This window comes from Silurus aristotelis (genome assembly GCF_946808225.1).
Source record: "Silurus aristotelis genome assembly, chromosome: 1".
Classification (NCBI taxonomy): domain Eukaryota; kingdom Metazoa; phylum Chordata; class Actinopteri; order Siluriformes; family Siluridae; genus Silurus; species Silurus aristotelis.
The window spans coordinates 42,529,197-42,549,018 of record NC_139574.1 but is presented as its reverse complement, the minus strand read 5'-3'; the positions used below and the strand labels follow the sequence as shown (position 1 = coordinate 42,549,018).

Below are 19,822 nucleotides of genomic sequence, written 5' to 3'. Positions count from 1 at the left end.
GCTTTCCGAGACTGCAAAGAGACAAAAACGAGACGATCAGCACACGCACAAATATCCCACCTCGAACACGCTGGACTTTCTGGAAAAAAGGGGCTGGTGCAATGTGTGTGTGTGTGTAAGAGAGTGTGCGTGGTGTGTGTGAGGGAAAGAGGGGCAAAAAAAGAAAAAAAAGAAAAAAAAATAGTTGCGCAAAAAAAAAAAAAAAAAAGAGCGCACAAGCCAAACAGCGCAACAGACAGCAGCACATTGAGCGTGCAGTATAGAAATACACAAACTCTACACAGACAGGACACACACACACATAGAACGATTATATACACACACCCACAATAACCCTTTTTTAATCAAAAATGTTGGCACCTTTTCAGATTCACAAACCAAAAAGACAGTTTCATTGATAAAATCATTTCAGAAGCAGAATAAAACACCACATTGACTCCAATTTTTTGCAGCTTCCTGCCCTAAAAAAAAAAAAAAAAAAAAAAACTCCTGCTTGCTTTGAAAAAAAAAAAAAAAGGGAAGGAAGGAAAAACGTTAAGGTTAGACATGTCAAGAAAGCGGTGTTTTTAAAAACACAAAAATTCAGCAAAACATGAAAACATTTTTTTTTTTTTTTTTTTTTTAAAGCCCTAATTTTAGTCCTCGATTCCTGGAGACATCCTGGGAAGGGTGGGGAAAAGAATTAAGCAGGATTAGATGTTATTGGTTTTTTTTTTTTTATAAAAAAAAAAATAAATAAAATAAAAAAAATAAAAATAAAAAAAACACATTATGAGTCTTCACACACACACACAGAGGGAGGACAAATGATAAACACTCATTCACCGGATGGTAAAACGTCCAAAGAGAAACAGGAGTCGAAGCACACACAACACGACCGTATTCGTTTAGAATTTTTTATTTCTTTTCATTTTTTTTTTTTGCTTCGTTTTTATATATAGATATATTTCTGTACAGACACCATACAAATCAAAGTCACAGGTTCACTTGGAAAGAATCGGCAGGCCGAACCACACGGTGCAGTTCCGACGAGGACCACGGAGGCGCTGTTTTTTTTTTTTTTTTCTTCTTTAATAGATATACTGTACTCATATATCTATAGAATATACTTTCTATTGAATACCAGTGGTAAATAAATTTCAATACAAGATATACGGCAGTCTGTCATTTTTTTTTTTTGTTCTTTTTTTGTTCTTTTTTTTTTTTTTTTTTTTCATCTGTTATTAGCATGGTCATAGAAATGACTTTAACAGTTTATCCTTCCACAGCTTTCCGAGCAAACACGGAATAAAACCGAATTCGACAGAGAATTCAATGAAAAAAGAAAAAAGAAAAAAAAAAAAGAAAAGGAGATCAGACACGTACGTTCGTACAAATCGGTGCAATCCACACCGGTTTTATTTTTTTCCCCAGGTTTGAATCCCTACGCTCGGTTTTATGAAGGCCTTCATAAAGATCGCTTTTCACACCCCGGATTTAAGAGCGTGTGAGCAAAGTCGAGGAGGGGAAGAAAAAAAAAAAAAAGAAAAAGAAAAAAAAAAAGAAAAGAAAAAAACCCCGAATGCCTCGTTGATCACAGTTGGCATTACACTTGACTTGACGTTTGGACTTTGCGCCAATAAAAAAAAATGTAAATAAATAATTATTTTTTTTAAATCAGTGTTCGCTGTTTTTTTTTTTCCTTTTTTTTTTTCCTCCCCAAGACGACGTTAATCACAACGCTCTCAAAATAAAAAAAGTGGAGTGTGAAAACCTTTTCCCTGTATCCGTTCTCTCATATTGCATCACCGACTTTGCAAACAGGACAAGATCCAGAAGAAAGAAAGAAAGAAAGAAAGAAAGAAAGAAAGAAAGAAAGAAAGAAAGAAAGAAAGAAAGAAAGAAAGAAAAGGATAGAGAAAGCAGGAAAAAATAGAAGAAAAAAAAAACAACAAAAAAAAAACAGATAGTATCTTGGCACGTCTTTTAGAGTCCTTGCTTTTGCGGCAAAAAAAGGCATCGTGATATCATGAGTTCAGTCCTTGGGGGGGTGGGGGTGGACAAAGTGTGTGTATGTGTGTGTAGTGGGGGGTAGGTGGTGGGGGAGAGGGGTGTAAAAAGTGTCCGTGGAGAAATAAGGTGCACGTGGGGGGGAGAGAAGGGAAAAGGGGCCTCGGGTTTAGGGGGACGCGATCGAATGAAGTTCGCTTGAAACGTTCGAAGAGTCTTTAACTGGCCGGCATGGGACATGTCCATGATACATTACCCACAGTGCACCGGGAGCAGGAGACAGGGAGAAGTACACTAAGGGTAAAGCAGCATGCTTATGTGTGTGCGTGTGTGTCTGTGTGTGTCTATGTGTGTGTGTGTGTGTGTGTGTGTGTGTGTGTGTGTGTGTGTGTGTGTGTTGCTGAAAAAAAAAAAAATTCACAAGGGCCCTTCGCTGGGTTCCGCAAAAAGAGCCCTTTTTTTGTAGGGAAATGAACTGCAAATAGTGAAACATCAAGTTTTCCAGTGTGTATACATGTGTGTGTGTGTGTGTGTGTGTGTGTGTGTGTGTGTGTGTGTGTGTGTGTGTGTGTGTGTGTGTGTGTGTGTGTGTGTTTAAGGCCTGAAAGGGGAATATACATGAAAAGACAAAGAATAAAAAAATTGATGAGGGGAAAAGAAAAATGAAAGAGGACTGTCTCAAAGAATGAAAGGAGAAAAAAGAAAAAAAAAAAATATATATATATATATAATTTTTTTTAAATTATGAAGAAATTGATGAACCCCTTCCCCTTTGTACTGTATTTAAAATGACTTCGTACCAACGAGGAACGTTTCGGCAGCCAGTTCCTTAAAGTACCGTGGAAGCACTGAGTGACTATTGGTGTCCTTTGCTGACATCTAGTGGCACAGAACACGCATCACACCCACACAAAATCAACCCACCCACCCACACACACTCATTCACAGAGTTGATGGAGGGGATGGAATGGATAGGAATGCTAATAAAGTATTCGAAGGAAACGTCTTGATACGAGTGACCGAATTTAGTTGTGGAGTCTATTCAAATATCAGACCTTTGAGCTCCTGGGTTCCACTAGGGCTCAGATGTATAAGTTCCTACGCCATACTAGGAAGGGTTAAGTGCTCTAAACAAAGCAATGAAGCACTGCGCCATAGTTCCTGTGAGTACTGTAATTATCCATGTGCTATAGACGAACTACCTCGACGTATTCGTACTATAATCTCTAATTCCGCGTTATTTCTTGTGGCAGCAGGAAGTATGCCGAGCTCGCCCCCGGAATGCCTCCTGGGATGCGACCCAAGCCTCTCACCTGTAGGAGTCCTGGATTCCTTTCAAGCAGTGAACTCTTGAAATGGATACGCCCGAGCTTCTTCTGGTCGTAAGGGATTCGATCTCGCAGGTGCAGAAACCCGGATAAAAGAGCGACCTGCTGCCACGGTATTGAGAACCGATGACGCTATCATCGTACGTGGTGGAATTTATTACAGAAACAAATTTAGGTCTCCTACAAGTACCGTAATGAACCACATACCACTGGAAATATTAGTTAGACCTTAATTAAGTGCACACAATTAATTACAGTAGTTCAGGAACTGATCAAGTGCCATAACAATGATGTAACCTATTTCAGGTAAAACCCCAACTTGCCCCTTTTTTTGAGATTTTGAGGACATGCATTGATGCCTAATGCAAAAACTGTTTGGGTTTTTTTGGAAGAAAGGCCAAAATAAATACCAAAAAAAAAAAAAAGGGTGAGATTTTAATAAGGCCACTCATAAGTGCAGCTGTGAGACAAGCGCAATGAAAATGATCAAATACTAAGTACCAAAAAGTAAGGATGGCTAGAAGGTTGAATGGATGGATGGATGGATGGATAGATAGAGGGATGGAGAAATAGGTAGATCGACAGAACGGTCGGTCGTCCCCGTTGGTGGAAACTCCCACGTGGTGATCGGTGTTTAATCACCAGTGATGCAGAGGTCATGACTCTTGCGTGGTATGAGCTTCTCTTCTCCAGTTGGGCTGGAATCTTTAGTCGGAGATTGGTTTCTCTTCCTTTTTTGCTCCCTCCCTCCCCTATTTTTCCCCTCACTCCCCCAACCCCCCCCACATCCATCCGTGTCGCCGGTCCTCAGAAGGTCATGAGTTGGAACTTGCGTTCACTTGGCCAATCGGGCACCCAGACAGGATAGGTGGCATGCTTCGGCTCCGCGGGCGCAGGATTTGACACTACCTAGCAAGGGAGGGAGGGAGAAAACAGGACAGGGGAGCTAGCACGAGAGTGGCCAATCATCCTCTGGGGGCCTTTTGATTGGAGGACAGGTAGGAGGGGAGTTGGGCCTGAATGGACTGGGGATGGTCTTGATTGGTTACACTGGAGGATGAACAGGGTGCTAGCAAAAGTGTGTCCCTGTCTTTTCCTCCAGCAGAAAGCCCGCTAGGCGAACGTCTGTTAAAAGTGAGAAGAGAAGGGTAGGGGGAGGGGCTTGGCGTTGATTGGTTGATTTGATGCTGTGGCAGGAAGAAAGGGTGGGGTGGGGGGGTTGTTTGGGGGCAAGAGGGCAAAGTGATATGCTTTCTTAAAGAGAAAACTTTGCAACATGCAATGTGTCTAGGAATATTTTTTTCCCCTTTGGGTAAAACAGTTTAATAGAGAGAAAGAAAAGGGCTCAGTTGAAAAGAAAATAAAAAAAAACAAAAAATGAGGGGAAGGATTCGCCCTTTTCTTCATTTTATATCATCAGTTCTAGCTTTGTCGGAATTTATTCAAACGTCTAACGATTTCTAGCAGCTGTAACTCAGAGCAACTGGACTTGGGACATCATTTCTGGGCCCCAAAAGTACTTTATTTGGGCACTGTTTTTCCACCAGCCCAGTACTAATTGAATGGGTTTGTAGCTTCTCAACATTGGCACCATTGACCTAATGGTACTCAGGGTTGGGGCTACTGCGACACAATGTACAGACAAACGAAGGAAAAGGGGGAAAAGGAGGGAGGAAAAAAAAAATCAAAACAAGTCTGGTTTGTTTAGTTCAAACCAACATTGTGCTTTTCTAGTAGTTTTTTTTTGTTTTGTTTGAAATCATAAAACGCACACTAACGGAACTATGGGTTTTATTCCGAGTCCCTGGAGCATAGGAGGGGACACGTTTTTCTGTGTGTTTCGAACACTCTCACAGCGTTCGCTTTGTTTTGTCGTTTTCCATCGCATTTATTTTGTCCTGAAAAATCTGCTCAGCACATCTAAGACCCGGTTACTCTGCCAGTTCCAGACATTTCTAAAGGTCCTTGTTTGGGGAGGTGTATAAGAGCATGGTTCCTTTTATCATTATGGAACCCCCACCAAGCAACTAGTCATCACTCATATTCTAGCAGCTAGAAATCCCTCACTAGCCTCCATTTTTTCTATTGTTTAATGTCTAATGTTTAATATTTACAACAATAAATTACCCTATCGGGGTGGGGGGTGGAGACACACCAGGATTTTAAGACTATACTTCTTTAAGATGAGACAAGTCCAGTCGCTATGGTTTACTACTGCTTGCGGTACTTTTTGCTCAGGGAAGTTTGCTAGTTTGCTTGCATGCTTCGAACGGGGCTTTGGTAAAGAACTGAGCTCACTGGCTCCCTCTGGTGTTCACAACAGACAGCATCTTCCAAGTGCAGACCTGCAAAAAGCCCCGCTAACGTCGCTCTTTGTTTCACGTTCGGGTTTTTCAAATCAGGATTTTGAAAATAAACGCATTAGTAGGTGTTTTTTATTTATTAGGTGTTTTATTTTTTATGAATTTTAGTATTAATTGAAGGAATAGACACGCACAGATGGGGAAAATCTGGATCCTTAATAAAATTGCTTGGATGGGTTCAAATAAATGAGTTGCGTAATTTATGCCATATATATATTCTGTTCTGATTTACTCTCTACATGATTTCAAGTTTTTTTTTTTTTTTTTTTTTTTTTTTATTGAATGCAGATGGAATCTTTAATGCCTAAAAAATATTGCGAGGTAAACGTACAGTGCTGCGAAAAAGTATTTACAGTTGTTTTGTTGGTTTTTTTTGCATATGTGTCACACTTAAATGTTTCAGTTGAGCGTTTTGGAAAGAACATTACAGCTGGCAAAAAACAAACACAGCAGTTTATATAAAGAACATCATAGAAACAGTCAAGCATGGTGGGGGAAAGTGTGATGCTCTGGGGATGCTGTGCAGCTTCCGGACATGGACGACTTGTCATAATTGACAGAATTCTGTGCTCTACCAGAAAGGAGAATGCTCAAGCGCCCAAACTTAAGTGCATTCGGGTTACGCAGCAGGACATTGATAAGAAAAACACCAGCAAGTTTTTCCAGTGGCCTAGTCAAAATAGCTAAATTGTAAGCGATTATCGCAAATGCACGATACCAGTTATTAGGTTTAGGGGGCAATTATTTTTGGACATTGAGTCAGGCAGGTTTGGAAAATTTGTGAGATACATAAAATAATAGGGAAAAAAAAAGCAAATACTTTTATTCACAGCACTGATTTTGCTATATTTATTCTTTTTTTAAAAAATTTTTTATGCCAGTTATTAAAAGATTACCCCAAAAAATAGTGTTAAAGAAAAAGAAAAGTACTGATTCGAACGGAAGATAAGGGCTAAAAGTGATTGAACTGTTTGAAGGGCTGCACTTGAGAAGATGCTCTGTCTATCTTTCTCTATCTATCTGTCTATCTCTCAGTAGTGTGAGTGTGTGGTGCTCTGCATCAGCTGCCTCATACTTACTGTGAAGATGTTGGAGCGGCGTTTGGACTGCTTGCGGATGGGCGTGGGCGTGTTCGAGGCCGCGATGGTCTCGATGCGCATCTCCCGCTGCCCCATGCTGGGGGTGGAGGGCACTGAGGAGGAGTAGTCACTGAATGGCACACCCCCTCCGTTAGTAGCCTGGAAGAGGCCGGGAGAGAAAGAGAGAGAGAGAGAGAGAGAGAGAGAGAGAGAGAGAGAGAGAGAGAGAGAGAGAGAGAGAGAGAGAGAGAGAGAGAGGCAGACAGAGAGAGGGAGAGAGTCGCATGAGAAAAGAGAAAGCAATAGAGACAGAGTGAGGAAGAGAGAAAGAGATAGAAGGAGAAAGAAGGGGAGAGTTGGGGAGAAAGAGAGAGAAGGCAAATGACAAAAGAGAGAAAAAACAGCAGGAATAATTGTATAAATAATAAGAGGCGATAGCAAGAATAGCGATAGAAAAAAAGAGAGAGAATGAGAAAAAAATAGAACCAAAGAAAAAGAATAAGAGAGACAATAAAAAAAAAAGACATGTGGAGAAAGAAGGAGAATCGAATGGGGAAAAGACAGAAGGAGAACGAATAAGAGAGAGTCAAATGGGAAAAGAGAAGCAATATAGACAGAGTGAGGGAAAAGAAGAGAGAGAACGTGTTACAGAAATAGTGTGTGAGAAACAGAAAAAAGGCAGAGAGAAATGGGGAGAAAGACAGAGAAAGAGAGAGAGGAAGAGGTAGAGACAAATAGGAAAAGAAAAAGCAATTGAGAGAGTAAGAAAGAGGTAGAGACAGAGAACGTGAGACCCAGAAAGAAAAGAAAAAAAGAATAATCAAGAAATTACAATTGATCTGAATTAGGGGTGCCAATAATTAAAAAAAGAAAACACTGTCATTGTTTTAGAAGGTGCCAATAATTTCGAGCGGCTAGAATCGAGGTCACGATTTGCTAATTCCTGTCTGGATCTATAAATAAACTCCACTTCAGTATTTCAGGATGTTCCTGTGCAGGTTCCTGCGATCACACGTGGTGGAAACCCTTCACGCCTGAAGAAAATACTTACGCCCGCCGTCCCGTTTAACACGTGAAGAGGCTTTGTGGCGTGAGTGTGTTGTGAACGTTTATCTCCGGGGCTTACCTGGTTGAGGTGTACGGAGGGGATGGCCGCGGCCGGGACGGACGTGTGACTAGGAGAGTTGGGTAGGGATTTACACGGCCCGATGGCCAACTGCTGCTTCTTCCTCAGAGCCACCACCTTCTGAGCGACTACACACACACACACACACACACACACACACACACACACACAAAAACACACACAAAAACACACACACACGTATGTCATCACAAGGCAAAAACGTCCTATGCTCACACTCGCTAGGCTTTTAAAAAGAACAGGGAAAAAAAAAGAAAAGTTTTGCTAAAATCGTCTCCTCAGTACATCCGCATTAAACAATCCTTTTAGATTAGTGCATGCTAGCTACAAAAAGTTTGCGTTACTAGTAAGGATTCTAAATATTTCACACATTTTAGGCCAAATCCTCTCAGAAATCTAGCATTAGAATTAGCATGCTAGCTAGAAAAAAGGAGTTACTAGTAAGAATTAGGAATATTTCACACATTTTAGGCCAAATCCTTTCAGAAATCCTGTCAGATTAGCACATGCTAGCTAGCAAAAAGGAGTTACTAGTGAGGATTACGAATATTTCACACATTTTGGGCTAAAACCTCTCGAAGATCCTGTCGGATTACCACATGCTAGCTAGAAAAAAGGAGTTACTAGTATATATTATGAATATTTTACAAATTATAGGCTAAATCCTCTCGAAAATCCTGTCAGATTAGCACATGCTAGCTAGAAAAAAGGAATTAATAGTATATATTATGAATATTTTACACATTTTAGGCTAAATCCTCTCAGAAATTCTGTCAGATTAGCACACGATAGCTACAAAAAAAAGTTGCTAGTGAGGATTACAAATTTTTGACACATTTTAGGCTAAATCCTCTCAGGAATCCTGTCAGATTAGCACACGATAGCTAAAAAAAAAGTTTTACTAGTGAGGATTACAAATTTTTGACACATTTTAGGCTAAATCCTCTCGAAAATCCTGTCAGATTAGCACATGCTAGCTAGAAAAAAGGAATTAATAGTATATATTATGAATATTTTACACATTTTAGGCCAAATATTGTCATAAATCCTGTTAGATTAGCACATGCTAGCTAGAAAAAAGCAGTTACTAGTAAGGATTACAAATATTTCATATATTTTAGGCTAAATCCTCTCAGATATCCTGTCAGATTAGCACATGTTAAGCTAGTCACTTAAAGTTAGCCCTGTACATGTGGGAACAGTGAACATTCTTTCAGATTTTCTGTCAGGTTAGAACATTAGCTTGCTGGCTAGTAAAAAAATAAACCCTAAGCAAGTTTCACGAATAGCGTATAAAATCCTCTAAAATATTCTGTCATCTTTACCGCATTCTGTAGCGCATGATAGCTAGGGTTACACGTGAAGTATTACAAAAATAATTACATAACGTGGAATAAATGCTGTCAAGTTAGCAAAACAACTAGCGAAAGTTAGCAGTGAATTTGTTATGAACGTGGGAAATAGTGTAAGAAGTTTTTGTTCGTTTGTTTAGCTTCAGGTTAGCTTATGTTAATTTAGTGGTCGTGGATAGAAGCAAAGATTATGCACATTTACTATTAAAACATCTCAGATATTTTGTTAGCAAAGATTAGCCAGGTGTGAAAGTTAGCCATGAATAGTTCAGGAATATAGGAGGTGTTAGGCTCTGGGTTATTGATCGGAAGGTGAGGGGACTCAAGTCCCAGTATTACCAAGCTGCCAGTGTTGGGCCCTTGAGCAAGGACCTCTGTGCTCCAGGGGTGGGGTTTCATGGCTGACCCCGGCTTCCAAACATTACACAAAAAAGCTAAGAAGCTTCGCTGTCTTGTAATGTAAATATTATGTTGATTTTCTGTAAGGTTAGCACATGCTAACGCTCTGACTAGCGTTACCGTTAAAAATAATGCCTTAAATCCACTCATATCTTCTAGCAGGCTAGCATGTTAGTTAGCTTGATCATGTATTTGTGTTTAGATAGCTTGCTATACACACAACCCACTCAATCCTCTAAGATTCACTGCATGTTTGATGCTCGTAAGCTAACTGACTAGCAAGCTAGTGTTAGCATTAAACGTTACAAAAAAGCTTATAAGCACTCTCAGATCTTCTAGCATTTTAGTTAGAATGCTAAGGTTAGCACTGAACACTATTCTAAAAAATGTGGACCTAGGCCATAAGGTGCAGTGACACATGCAGGCACTAGATGGTGTTCTAACCCCACACAATACTATTTCCCAGCCCATACACTGCGGCAGATCGACACCAAAGTGACGGGAGATGCAGGAGATCTCCATCACAGCCCTCAGAACGAGCTGCGTTTTAATTCTTTATTACAAACTGAACTGATCTGAAGTTCTTTCTTCAGAGACATGGACTGGTTTCTTGCTTTTCCCGTGCGGTTTTGTAATGCCTTCGAACGACATCAGTGTAATTTCTGGGTGACCGAGGTAAAAAGGACGCCGTGAGAAAGCCAGAGAGGAATAAAAGAATAATTTCGCGCCAGACACGTTTCGCCGTCACGAGAATCCGGAAAATCGCCAGGCGCTAATTACTGCAGACGAGCGCACAGAAATAAGTGCCCGAATCGAGCGTCGGTTTGAATGCTCTGGAGTGCACATCAAACATCTCCTTTTAATTATTTCAAGCTCCGCCTGAGGACTTGATTAAGCACTAAGAAGAAACGCTAGCCATCGACGCCAGGAAAAAAAAAAGCGCAGAGAGGAAGCGAGATGTGATGCGAGGGAGCTATCCGAAATTTCTTTTTGGTCATTAGCATAAAACCTGGGCACGCAGGTATTATCATCTCTAGAATGAGCTCGGGTGCTTTTCCTGAAACCAAAACCGGATATTAGCAAGGAAATGAAGAACTCTACACGCTAGAGATGGTAAAGACAGCAAAAACCGCGTCTGGAAACTAAATCCAAAGCCGTGAGCGGTGAGAGCCAATCAAATCCCATATTCTTTAGTGTTTCTATGTACTTAGAACTGCCACCACCATGCTTCCCATCTTTTATGCAATCTACTGATTTTTCCTATGGCACTTGTGGATTTTGATGGTGTTCTGGTGTCTCACCGTCCTGGAAGACTCTCTCGACGTTGAGGCCGTAAGTTGAGCAGGTCTCGTAGTAGGTGGATCGCTTCAGGTCGTTTGAGAGCTTGCGGGCTCTGGCGTCGTCGATGACTCGCGGGTTGGTGGCACTGATGGCGTCTTGACGCAGTAGAGAGAAAAGCATGTGAGGAAACATTCGGCAAGGTATTCTTTTTTTTTTTGGACCATCAGATCATCCCAAAAGGTTTATATTTTTTACCCAGGAATGTGGTGCTTCGTGACTCACCCTGCGTGCCCACCAGCACCATGGGGACCTCGGCCGTGTTCCTGTAGCTAGACAGGCGCAGGAAGTAGTTGTAGACCGTCTGGAAACTGATCTCATCTTCCAGGCTGAAGACGAACACCACAGCATCCACCCAGGCGGCAAACTGAGGGCACACAAGATTTCAACTCAAATTAGCATGCGAAGGAGTTTCGCAACAAGTCAGAGGTCAATCAATGAGAGAAACCGCAATTACATTCAACCTGCTATTCTCCAAGGATTGTAGTTATGCTAGGGAAAAAAAAGAAAAACGACCACAGTGCTAGCATACTCGGAATGCAGCGAATCCTTTATGACCATAGTGCTATCATGCAACAAAAACACAATGTCAAATAATTAAAATGGAAAAACAGCTAACTATACAGGAAGAATAGCTCATCAATCATTATTCTAAAGAAACAGCTAGCAGCTTATAATGGTAGCATTGTAGAGCCCTGTATTTTCTATTAGCATCATGCTAGCTTCATTGAAGAGCTACATCACTCATGCTCTCGCTCTTTGAACAGTTTCCATCTCCTACCTAACAGAGGCGAGTCGGCACAGGCCATGGATCATTTTGAAACAAGAAAACAGAGAGCACATTGATACATGCCTCAAAAGAGCTGCATCGTGGGTAGTGTAGGAAACTGTCAACCGAAAAGAGGTTAAAGCAGCGACCAATCACCAATGATTAAAATTTTACCTGGAGCTCGAGAATTTACCTGAAGCTCAGGAGGTCCTCCCTCATCTCGGATTAGCAGCAGGTAGCTCTGTCCATCCACCACGATCTCTTTTTTAAACCGTCCTCCTGTCACAGAGACGAAGAAGCATTCAGTCAGTATAAAAAAAACCCTGTAAACGCTAGGCGAAAACATTAGCGCGTCAGGATCGAAGTACAAATGCTGACAAAGGCAATATATCACCAAATCCAAATAGTGTTTGACCAGAGGGACTGAGGGTACCTATTCGCCCGCCACCCTGATGGTACAATGGGCGTGGCTACTTGAATAGCCATTAGCCAAGTTTGCTTGTTTGTAATTCAAGAGTGTATTGTACGGTACAAAATACTTTCTGCTGTTTCCCAAACACTCCATCATTTATTTACGAGCGCTTCCATCACCTTTTATTCCTTTGTTCTGATTAACGCTCTGCCACTTTCCCGCCAGGTGAGTTTTTGCCTTCGTGAACACTAACTAATCACAGAGCTGCTATTCTGCACAGAAAATTGGGGTGAGAGCCTCAATCAGGAACCGCCACAAGAGCAAAATTACACTTGTGTCGCCGCGAGAACTCGGAGCTCAGGGCCGAGCAACAGATCGAGCTGTAATGAATATAACCTGATTGTGCTTCTGGAAAATAACCCAACTCTAATTTCCCAGATGTCGAGGGGTTACATCAGATGTGCTCCCCCAAATCTTTCTTGAGCCAGCACCCTGTTCCTAAAGATGCGAGAGGACGGATTTTTAAACCCAGGACTTTTTCTGCAAAGAAAATATCTGCCCCAGGTAATTTGCGGTCGCGCCTCTGGAGGCAAGCGTCGAACGTCTTGATAAGATAATTATCACGTAGCCTGGGCGGAGGGGAGGGGAGGGTAGTTTGGGCAAATCCCAACATGCCAGCAAAGGCAAGCCTGATCTCATTCACTCAGCCTTAAAGAAAGAAAGAGAGAAGATTGGAAGGAAAGAGCGTACACCAAATTAGCGCTAATTTGCTTGTAAATATAAGCAGTAATGTCATAATGAATCTCCATGGATCAACTCGTACCCAGATTTCAAATCGTGGGCTGAGGACGCAGTTCAGACCTTGACACAGCAAAAACAGCCCACGATCGCTTCCTGAACCTCAGTTGCTATAGCAACACAGCGGCCGGCAATATCGCAGCAGCAAATCCGACAGGAACTTCTGAATCACAGCAAAACCCCACACCTGGATTCTGTCACTTATAGCCAGGAGGACAGAGGGTCTGACTGGTTTCTGCTTATAAAATACGCCTCAGCTTTTCTTCTTCTTCTTCTTCTTCTTCTTCTTCTTCTTCTTCTTCCTATTATTATTACAAGCTGTAAAACCTTTAAGTAAGTGCGTGATGCACTGCTGAACAAATCTCACGAGTCAGTCCTCAATCATAAATCATCTGGGAATACGCCATATGGTCTCAGAACCTGGAGGAACATCATCTGAGGCTTGGGAGGAGATAAAACATGTCAAGGGGTAGGAGTTATAGAAAAACTGTCAAGACTGAGGTGGTGCAATGAAGCAGGCTTGATGGGCTTGCTTTTCCTTTCTTGATATTCCGTGACATAGAAAAAAAAAAAAAAAGTTTGTAGCTACATTTAATGTGGAAAACATCTGTAAATCAAGTTAATGGGCGTTATAGAGGCTGTACAACATTGTGTCCTCACCAGGCTGCATTTTGTCTTTGTGTACTGATTCATTTCCTTTTGAACAACACTCCCTCAATACTCCCTCAGGAAAAGGCTCACTAGGGGGCCCCCAACAAAAAAAAAAGTTAAATTGTTAACGTTTTCTGTTAGGAAATGGTTATTTAATGTTCTATGATCGAGCAAAATTTCCGGACACCTTAGGATGTTAAAGGTAAACTTTTTTTTAGTCATATATCACATTGAATTTCCTTCTTTGCATATTCCAGCTGAGCTCAGGAAGCTGAAGTCGCCCGTTATACAGTGCCCCTGCAGCAGAGAAGGCTAAGGCCTTGCTCAAGAGACCGACAGTTCCAGCTTGGCGATGCTGGGGCGCCCTTCCAATCAATAACCCCTATGCTATGACTTCCCCAGTCAGTTTTCGTCCATTATTTTCCACGGAGTGTTTTAATTCCTACTCCACAGTAATAGCAGGACCGGGGTCCTCACTTTCACAGGATTCATTTTGATATTATGGGACTCCACAATCCTGCGTGGTGGTGTTATTCGATTAGAAAACGGGAGCAGAAATTTTACAAACGAATGCGAAAAGAGGACTTTCAATAAAAGGATGTTTGCGGAGAACATCACGGGGTCCGAGCTGTATTAGGTGCTTTTCTTATATTAAAAGTGAAACATAAAACATCATCGTCATCATCAACATAAGAGAAAAGGAACGTAATTATTCGGTCATGATAAAGATTGAGGTCTCAAACCCTAGGAATGCTGAAACTATACCTTTTCTATACAAATCAATACACTTTGTTCTCTCATGAGAAGAAAACAAACCATAATAATCCCACACACAGAGCATAGTGACATAAACAGCAGGGTTGCACAGCGGGTCGTAGTGACCCCCTGGAAACAAATCACACACAGCAGTTCCCTGTCCACTCACCCTCTGGAGACTCTTCCTGGACATATGTTCCTGTCAGGTACCGGTGTACGAGGGCCGACTTCCCGCTGGAGAGGTTACCCACAATGCCCTGCAACACAATACACAATGCATCATGGCTTTGCAGCGCATTCAAATGGGACAAGTTCAGGAAAAATTTGACACAGAAACGATACATTTTCTCTCAGATGATTAAAAGGTGTAATCGCTGACCTTGTGGGAACCAAATAAACCTTAAAATGTGACAGATTTAGGATACCATGGCAGAGAAACTCCATATGGAACACTGAGTCACGGGCCAGAGGGTTTGAATGTGTTTCCAAGGACGTTCTCTGAGGTAAAATCTTTTACAAACCCACCCTAAATTAAGAAAACTAGGCCACAGAGCAAAAATAAAAACAACTAGGCTAATTTCTTTCCCAAAATAGATATTTTTCCATAATGGATTACATCATTCCCAGCAAAGACAATGAGGTGCTAGCTAACTATGCTAAGCAGCGAACATTGGAGGTTGCAGGATGATGACTCATGATCAATAACTCAGGAACAATAAGTCTGTAAATAAACATGAATTTCACACACTTATTTTGTAGTTCACTTTGCTGTAACGTTTATATAACAAGTAAAACCTATTTTTTTTTTCTCATTTGTTTTACCGTGCCTCCTAAAAAAACGATGTTAGCTTTACACAAGCTAGGTATCGATCTACTCCTGAGGTGATTTCTTCTTCAATAACGTAGCAGAATGTTTTATCAGCTACATCTATACACCACAGCAGACCTATTAATTAATGCTAACTTTTTTTTATATAAACCATACAAAATTTTAAGATGCCGTTAGAAGTAGCGAACACTGGAGGTTGCAGCGTAAAAATTCGTCAGACCTCATTACAAAGGATAAGATTAGTTTAGGTTGTAGTTTTGAACCGTTTGAGTGCCGGAGTTTTGTCAAATCACAAGCCACGCTAAAACGCGAACTAGCCCACAAAATTTGTAGACTGGCGTATCGCCACGTGAGTTTATTGTTGTGCTCCGGGGGTGCTGTATCATGGCTGCCCCTTAATCATGGCTCTGAAGAAAGAATTTCACAGCACTGTAATGTAAAAGTTAGCAAGTAAATGCTTCTCTCTTCCTTTTATTTCACCAGGCCTCCTACTGAACGATGTTAGCATTATGCAAACTAGCTTTCGATCTACTCCTGAGGTAATTTCTACGTTCATAACGTAGCAGAACGATTAGTTTTTTCATTCATATTTTGACTAATTATTGCTAAAGTTTTTTTTAATTATTTAAACCATAAAACACGCCAAGATGGCTTCCAATGCATACAAACTCTGGCAGGATTTTGGTATTGTAATAGAGTAAGAAAGTCAGTCAGGACGAATCAAATTTAAGTGATATCAATCGCTCAGCGAAATAGATTAGCGGCCGCTGAGGAGAGACGCTAATTTAATCCGACGGCCGAGTCCAAATTACAGGCTAATTTATTCGAATAAACATTAACAAAAAAAACCATTGGCCATTGTTCAGCCCTGTTTTGGGGGGGAACTTGAAGAACACGACCACCAAGTGGGCTTAATTTACAGCTAAAGCCGATTTCCTAAAAATGCACACATTCAGCAATGTGACTAAGTTGTTTAAAAAAATTGCAGAGTCGCATAATGTCAGGAACACACACACACACACACACACACACACAATCCCTGAATCTTTCCAACATGAATCATTACTCACTGAGGGAAATGAGTCTGTGTGAAGCAAATTGCACTTTGTTTTTTTATATTGTAGGATATGAGCTTCAAAAATGATTTACATACTGAGAGATTTACAAACATCTGCTCATCTCCGACTACAACAACTACAACTTCAACACTACTATACAACTACAACAAAGCTACAAGAACAACAACAACTACACAACTTCAACAACAGCTTCTACACCTACAACACCTACAAAACTAAACTAAAACTAAAACAACTACAACTACTACTAGAGCACAATTGCAACTACTATAACTACACAAAAACAACTACACTACTACAACCCAACCTCGTTAACTTCAACTACACATCTAAAACAACTAGTACTACACAACTACAACTTGTACAACACAACTATACAACTACTAGTACAGTACAACTACACCTACAAAACTATTTGGCCAACAACTACTAAAACAACACAAATATTACAGCTAAACAACACAACCTCAACGACTATAACTACACAACTAAAAGAACTACTTCACAACTTTAAGACCAACTACTACACTAACTACAGCAACACAACAAAACTACAATATATCTATAACACAACTACAACTACTACACAACAATTACTTACAAGAACAACTACAACTACTGCAAACAAAAACAACCACAACAACTCAAAACACAATTACTACACAACTGCCCATTACACATGTACAAAATCATTTAATATCATATACGGTATAGACTTTGGGATCAAATGTTTGCGGCCATCCGGCCATAAGATTTGTATGCGCTTGTTTTAACATATTTGTGAAGATTTTGTGGAGATTTATTCAGCCACAAGGGTGTTAGTAAAGCCCTGATGTAGGCCTACATCTTCATGGATGGCTTTGCAAACAGAACACATACATCTGCACATGTGCAGAAGTTCCATATATTCCAAAGAGAGAGCTTCTGGACTGTTTGGGGAGTCAATCAATTGAGACTGTAACTAATGTGGCACTAATCGGGCACCTTGGGTGTAATTGCTCATTAATTCGTTCGCTTTACCTCCCCGAGACCTCGATCTTTCCAAGCTGAACCCTCAGGGGAACCAGGTGACACATTCCTCATGATAAGCTTCGAGAGGTGTTATGGGAAAATGTCTGAACTCAAGTGTCTTTCCACATTAACAGGAAATGAATCTGAAGCCTTGAAATGAGATTCCTGACAGCTGGGGAAAAAATGAGCACAAAGAGAATCCTGTACCTTCTATGGAACCATATGTTGGAGTGATTTCAGGGTTTTCAGGAAACATGGTAAAAGTCTGGTGGAGTTTTACCACCAGGATACGTTCTGAGTTTTTTTAATGATCAATGTGATTTCCCTGTACATTTGGAGTGGGAGGTCAGCCTAAAATGACTAAATTGTTTACATTTGTGCGACCCCATCTGGGTAGTACAGTTGTGTATATACACGAATGCGTGATTTACATTTGATATTGCTACTCATTTCAGCGTACTATAAGAATTCCATCCTTCATTCATTCACTTCCTCGATATGCGGAATTGCAGGATTTACTCCTTTTAAGATAAATTCTTGAAACTAAAACGCAAAAAAAAAACCTTGTCTTAAATTTTGGCAAGAAAACCTCGAGTTCAGGATAAAACCTGCTTAATATTAAGCCCCGCCTACTTTTTAAAAAAAACTAACCACGCAGCCTGTGGCCCTGCCTTCTTTTTTCCCCTTCAATGACAGGTTCGGTTGTCTCATGTATCTCAAAGTCAAAATTCATATACTCCGTGACTAAACCATAAGTATTGCCACTTCAGAAATGCTTCAAAGGTGCAGAACTGACAGTTTTGTAGCGGGGTGGAGGGGGGGTCGTGAAGCAATTTGATGACTGACGCAGATTTCAGAAACCGTCAGGCGTGTAACCTGAAAGTGCCACTCAGAATTCGGCGGAACATCTGCCCTGCACGGAATAACATCTACAACTCCTTTTGTCCAACCGTCCTACAGAGAATCAGCTAATCAAGCCCTCGGAGAAACAAAAACCTTCCTCCAGAGGGTGACCTAACGTCCGTTTGTCCGGAAAAAAAAACAATTCCATACAACCTGAAACTGAAAAAAAAAAAAAAAAAAAACTTACCACTTTGAGCTCTGGAACTGATCTACTCAATGTCCACTCCTGACTGTTGACGAAGGAATCTGTAGAAGTAAAAAAAAACAAAAACAAAAAAAGTTATTTCACAAAATATACGTGCATACTAAGGTTTTTCAGGTGTTTCTACCCTTCGTTACAGCAATCGAGAAAACATAATACATCCACACAAAGTACATTTCGTACATAAATGGTATCAAGAATGAGTGGCAGCTGAGGTTAAGATCGATTGGAAGGTTGGGAGTTTAAATCCCAGAACTACTTGAAATTGCTGGGCCCTTGAGCAAGACCCTTAAACATCGTTTGGGATAAGGGCGTCCTCTAAAATACAATGTTTTTTTTTTTTTTCTTGCTATACCACTTTTGAACACTATCACACTGCCCAATTTGGTAAAGATACTATTGCACCAACCCACCAACCCACCAACCAACCAATAAGATGCCAAATAATGATCACACCATGCTGAAACAAATTTAGGAAACGGATAACACCGACGCACAATCAGGTCCACATTTGTACAACTCCTACATTCCGTTATTCCGCTATAACGCAGCATTTGCTATAGCAGGGTCTTGAAAAAAATCGAAAAGTTCTAGGTCTTAAATCATTTTAAATGGGTCTTAATTTTCCGATGTTTATGTAACACTACCTCCAATGCCAGGGTTTCTACAGGTTTCACCGAGTTAAACTTCATAAGAGCATTATGAAAGAAACTTAAGACCAAAAACAAACACACAAGCAACAGCCAATCAGCTTTCTGTTATTGGCGTGAATCTCTCGATCTCTCTCTCTTGGATTTTACCACAGACGTAAAACGGATTTTAGTTTTCAGCTAACAATTCTTGGCTTGAAAGAAAGAAAAAAAAAAATAATAATAATAATTAGGGCTTGGCCAAGTTGCTAACAATGTATTTGTGTGAGTGCTTTTGATGTCGTGAAACAAGTCTACAATTTTCTTCGGAATGCTCTTAAAAAAGTATTAAAATGTACTTTGTGAAACCTTCAGAAACCCTGAATGGGATCCAGGCGTAAGGAAAGGTCCGTACTAAAAACAACAAGCTGAGATGAGTCCAAACACGTCAGAAGCCCACGCCTTCGCCCTCACCCTCACGCTCTCTACGCAGCATCGCAGATACTCTAAACCGAACTGAAGGGCTCTGTAAACCGATCCCTTAAACACAAGAGATAAAATGTTTAGAGAAAACATCACGGTTCCGGTGGAGGGATCAGACAGAGTGTCTCCACAGAGGCAGGTGGGAAAGCTACACGGCCCCCACACACACACACACACGTTTTTTTTTTTTGTATGACAGCAGCCTACACACAGCGCTTCATGGTACTTGTTGTAATTGCCACCGGTTTGTTTTCGCCCGTAATGTTATTTCCATTATGGCTCCTCTAGTGATGTGACGAGAGGCTGAA

The 19,822-nt window shown here is 40.8% G+C and overlaps 1 protein-coding gene across 4 annotated transcripts in view; it reads right to left on the bottom strand.

Moving 5' to 3' along the window:
• agap3 (ArfGAP with GTPase domain, ankyrin repeat and PH domain 3) overlaps positions 1 to 19,822 on the bottom strand; it is a 116,823-nt gene that overhangs the window by 51,520 nt on the left and 45,481 nt on the right. For 3 of the 4 annotated variants that reach the window (XM_083536135.1, XM_083536136.1, XM_083536134.1), the window contains exons 2-9: positions 18,388 to 18,446; positions 14,548 to 14,635; positions 11,955 to 12,040; positions 11,218 to 11,359; positions 10,956 to 11,090; positions 7,886 to 8,013; positions 6,760 to 6,918; positions 1 to 11 (exon numbers count right to left, since the gene is read on the bottom strand). The exon at positions 1 to 11 is cut by the window's left edge and continues 73 nt beyond it. In XM_083536135.1, coding sequence (XP_083392261.1) covers positions 1 to 11; positions 6,760 to 6,918; positions 7,886 to 8,013; positions 10,956 to 11,090; positions 11,218 to 11,359; positions 11,955 to 12,040; positions 14,548 to 14,635; positions 18,388 to 18,446 — 808 coding nt within the window. Of the gene's footprint in view, positions 12 to 6,759; positions 6,919 to 7,885; positions 8,014 to 10,955; positions 11,091 to 11,217; positions 11,360 to 11,954; positions 12,041 to 14,547; positions 14,905 to 15,507; positions 17,108 to 18,387; positions 18,447 to 19,822 lie in introns of those variants that run through there. The other variant, XM_083536137.1, reaches the window with a different exon arrangement.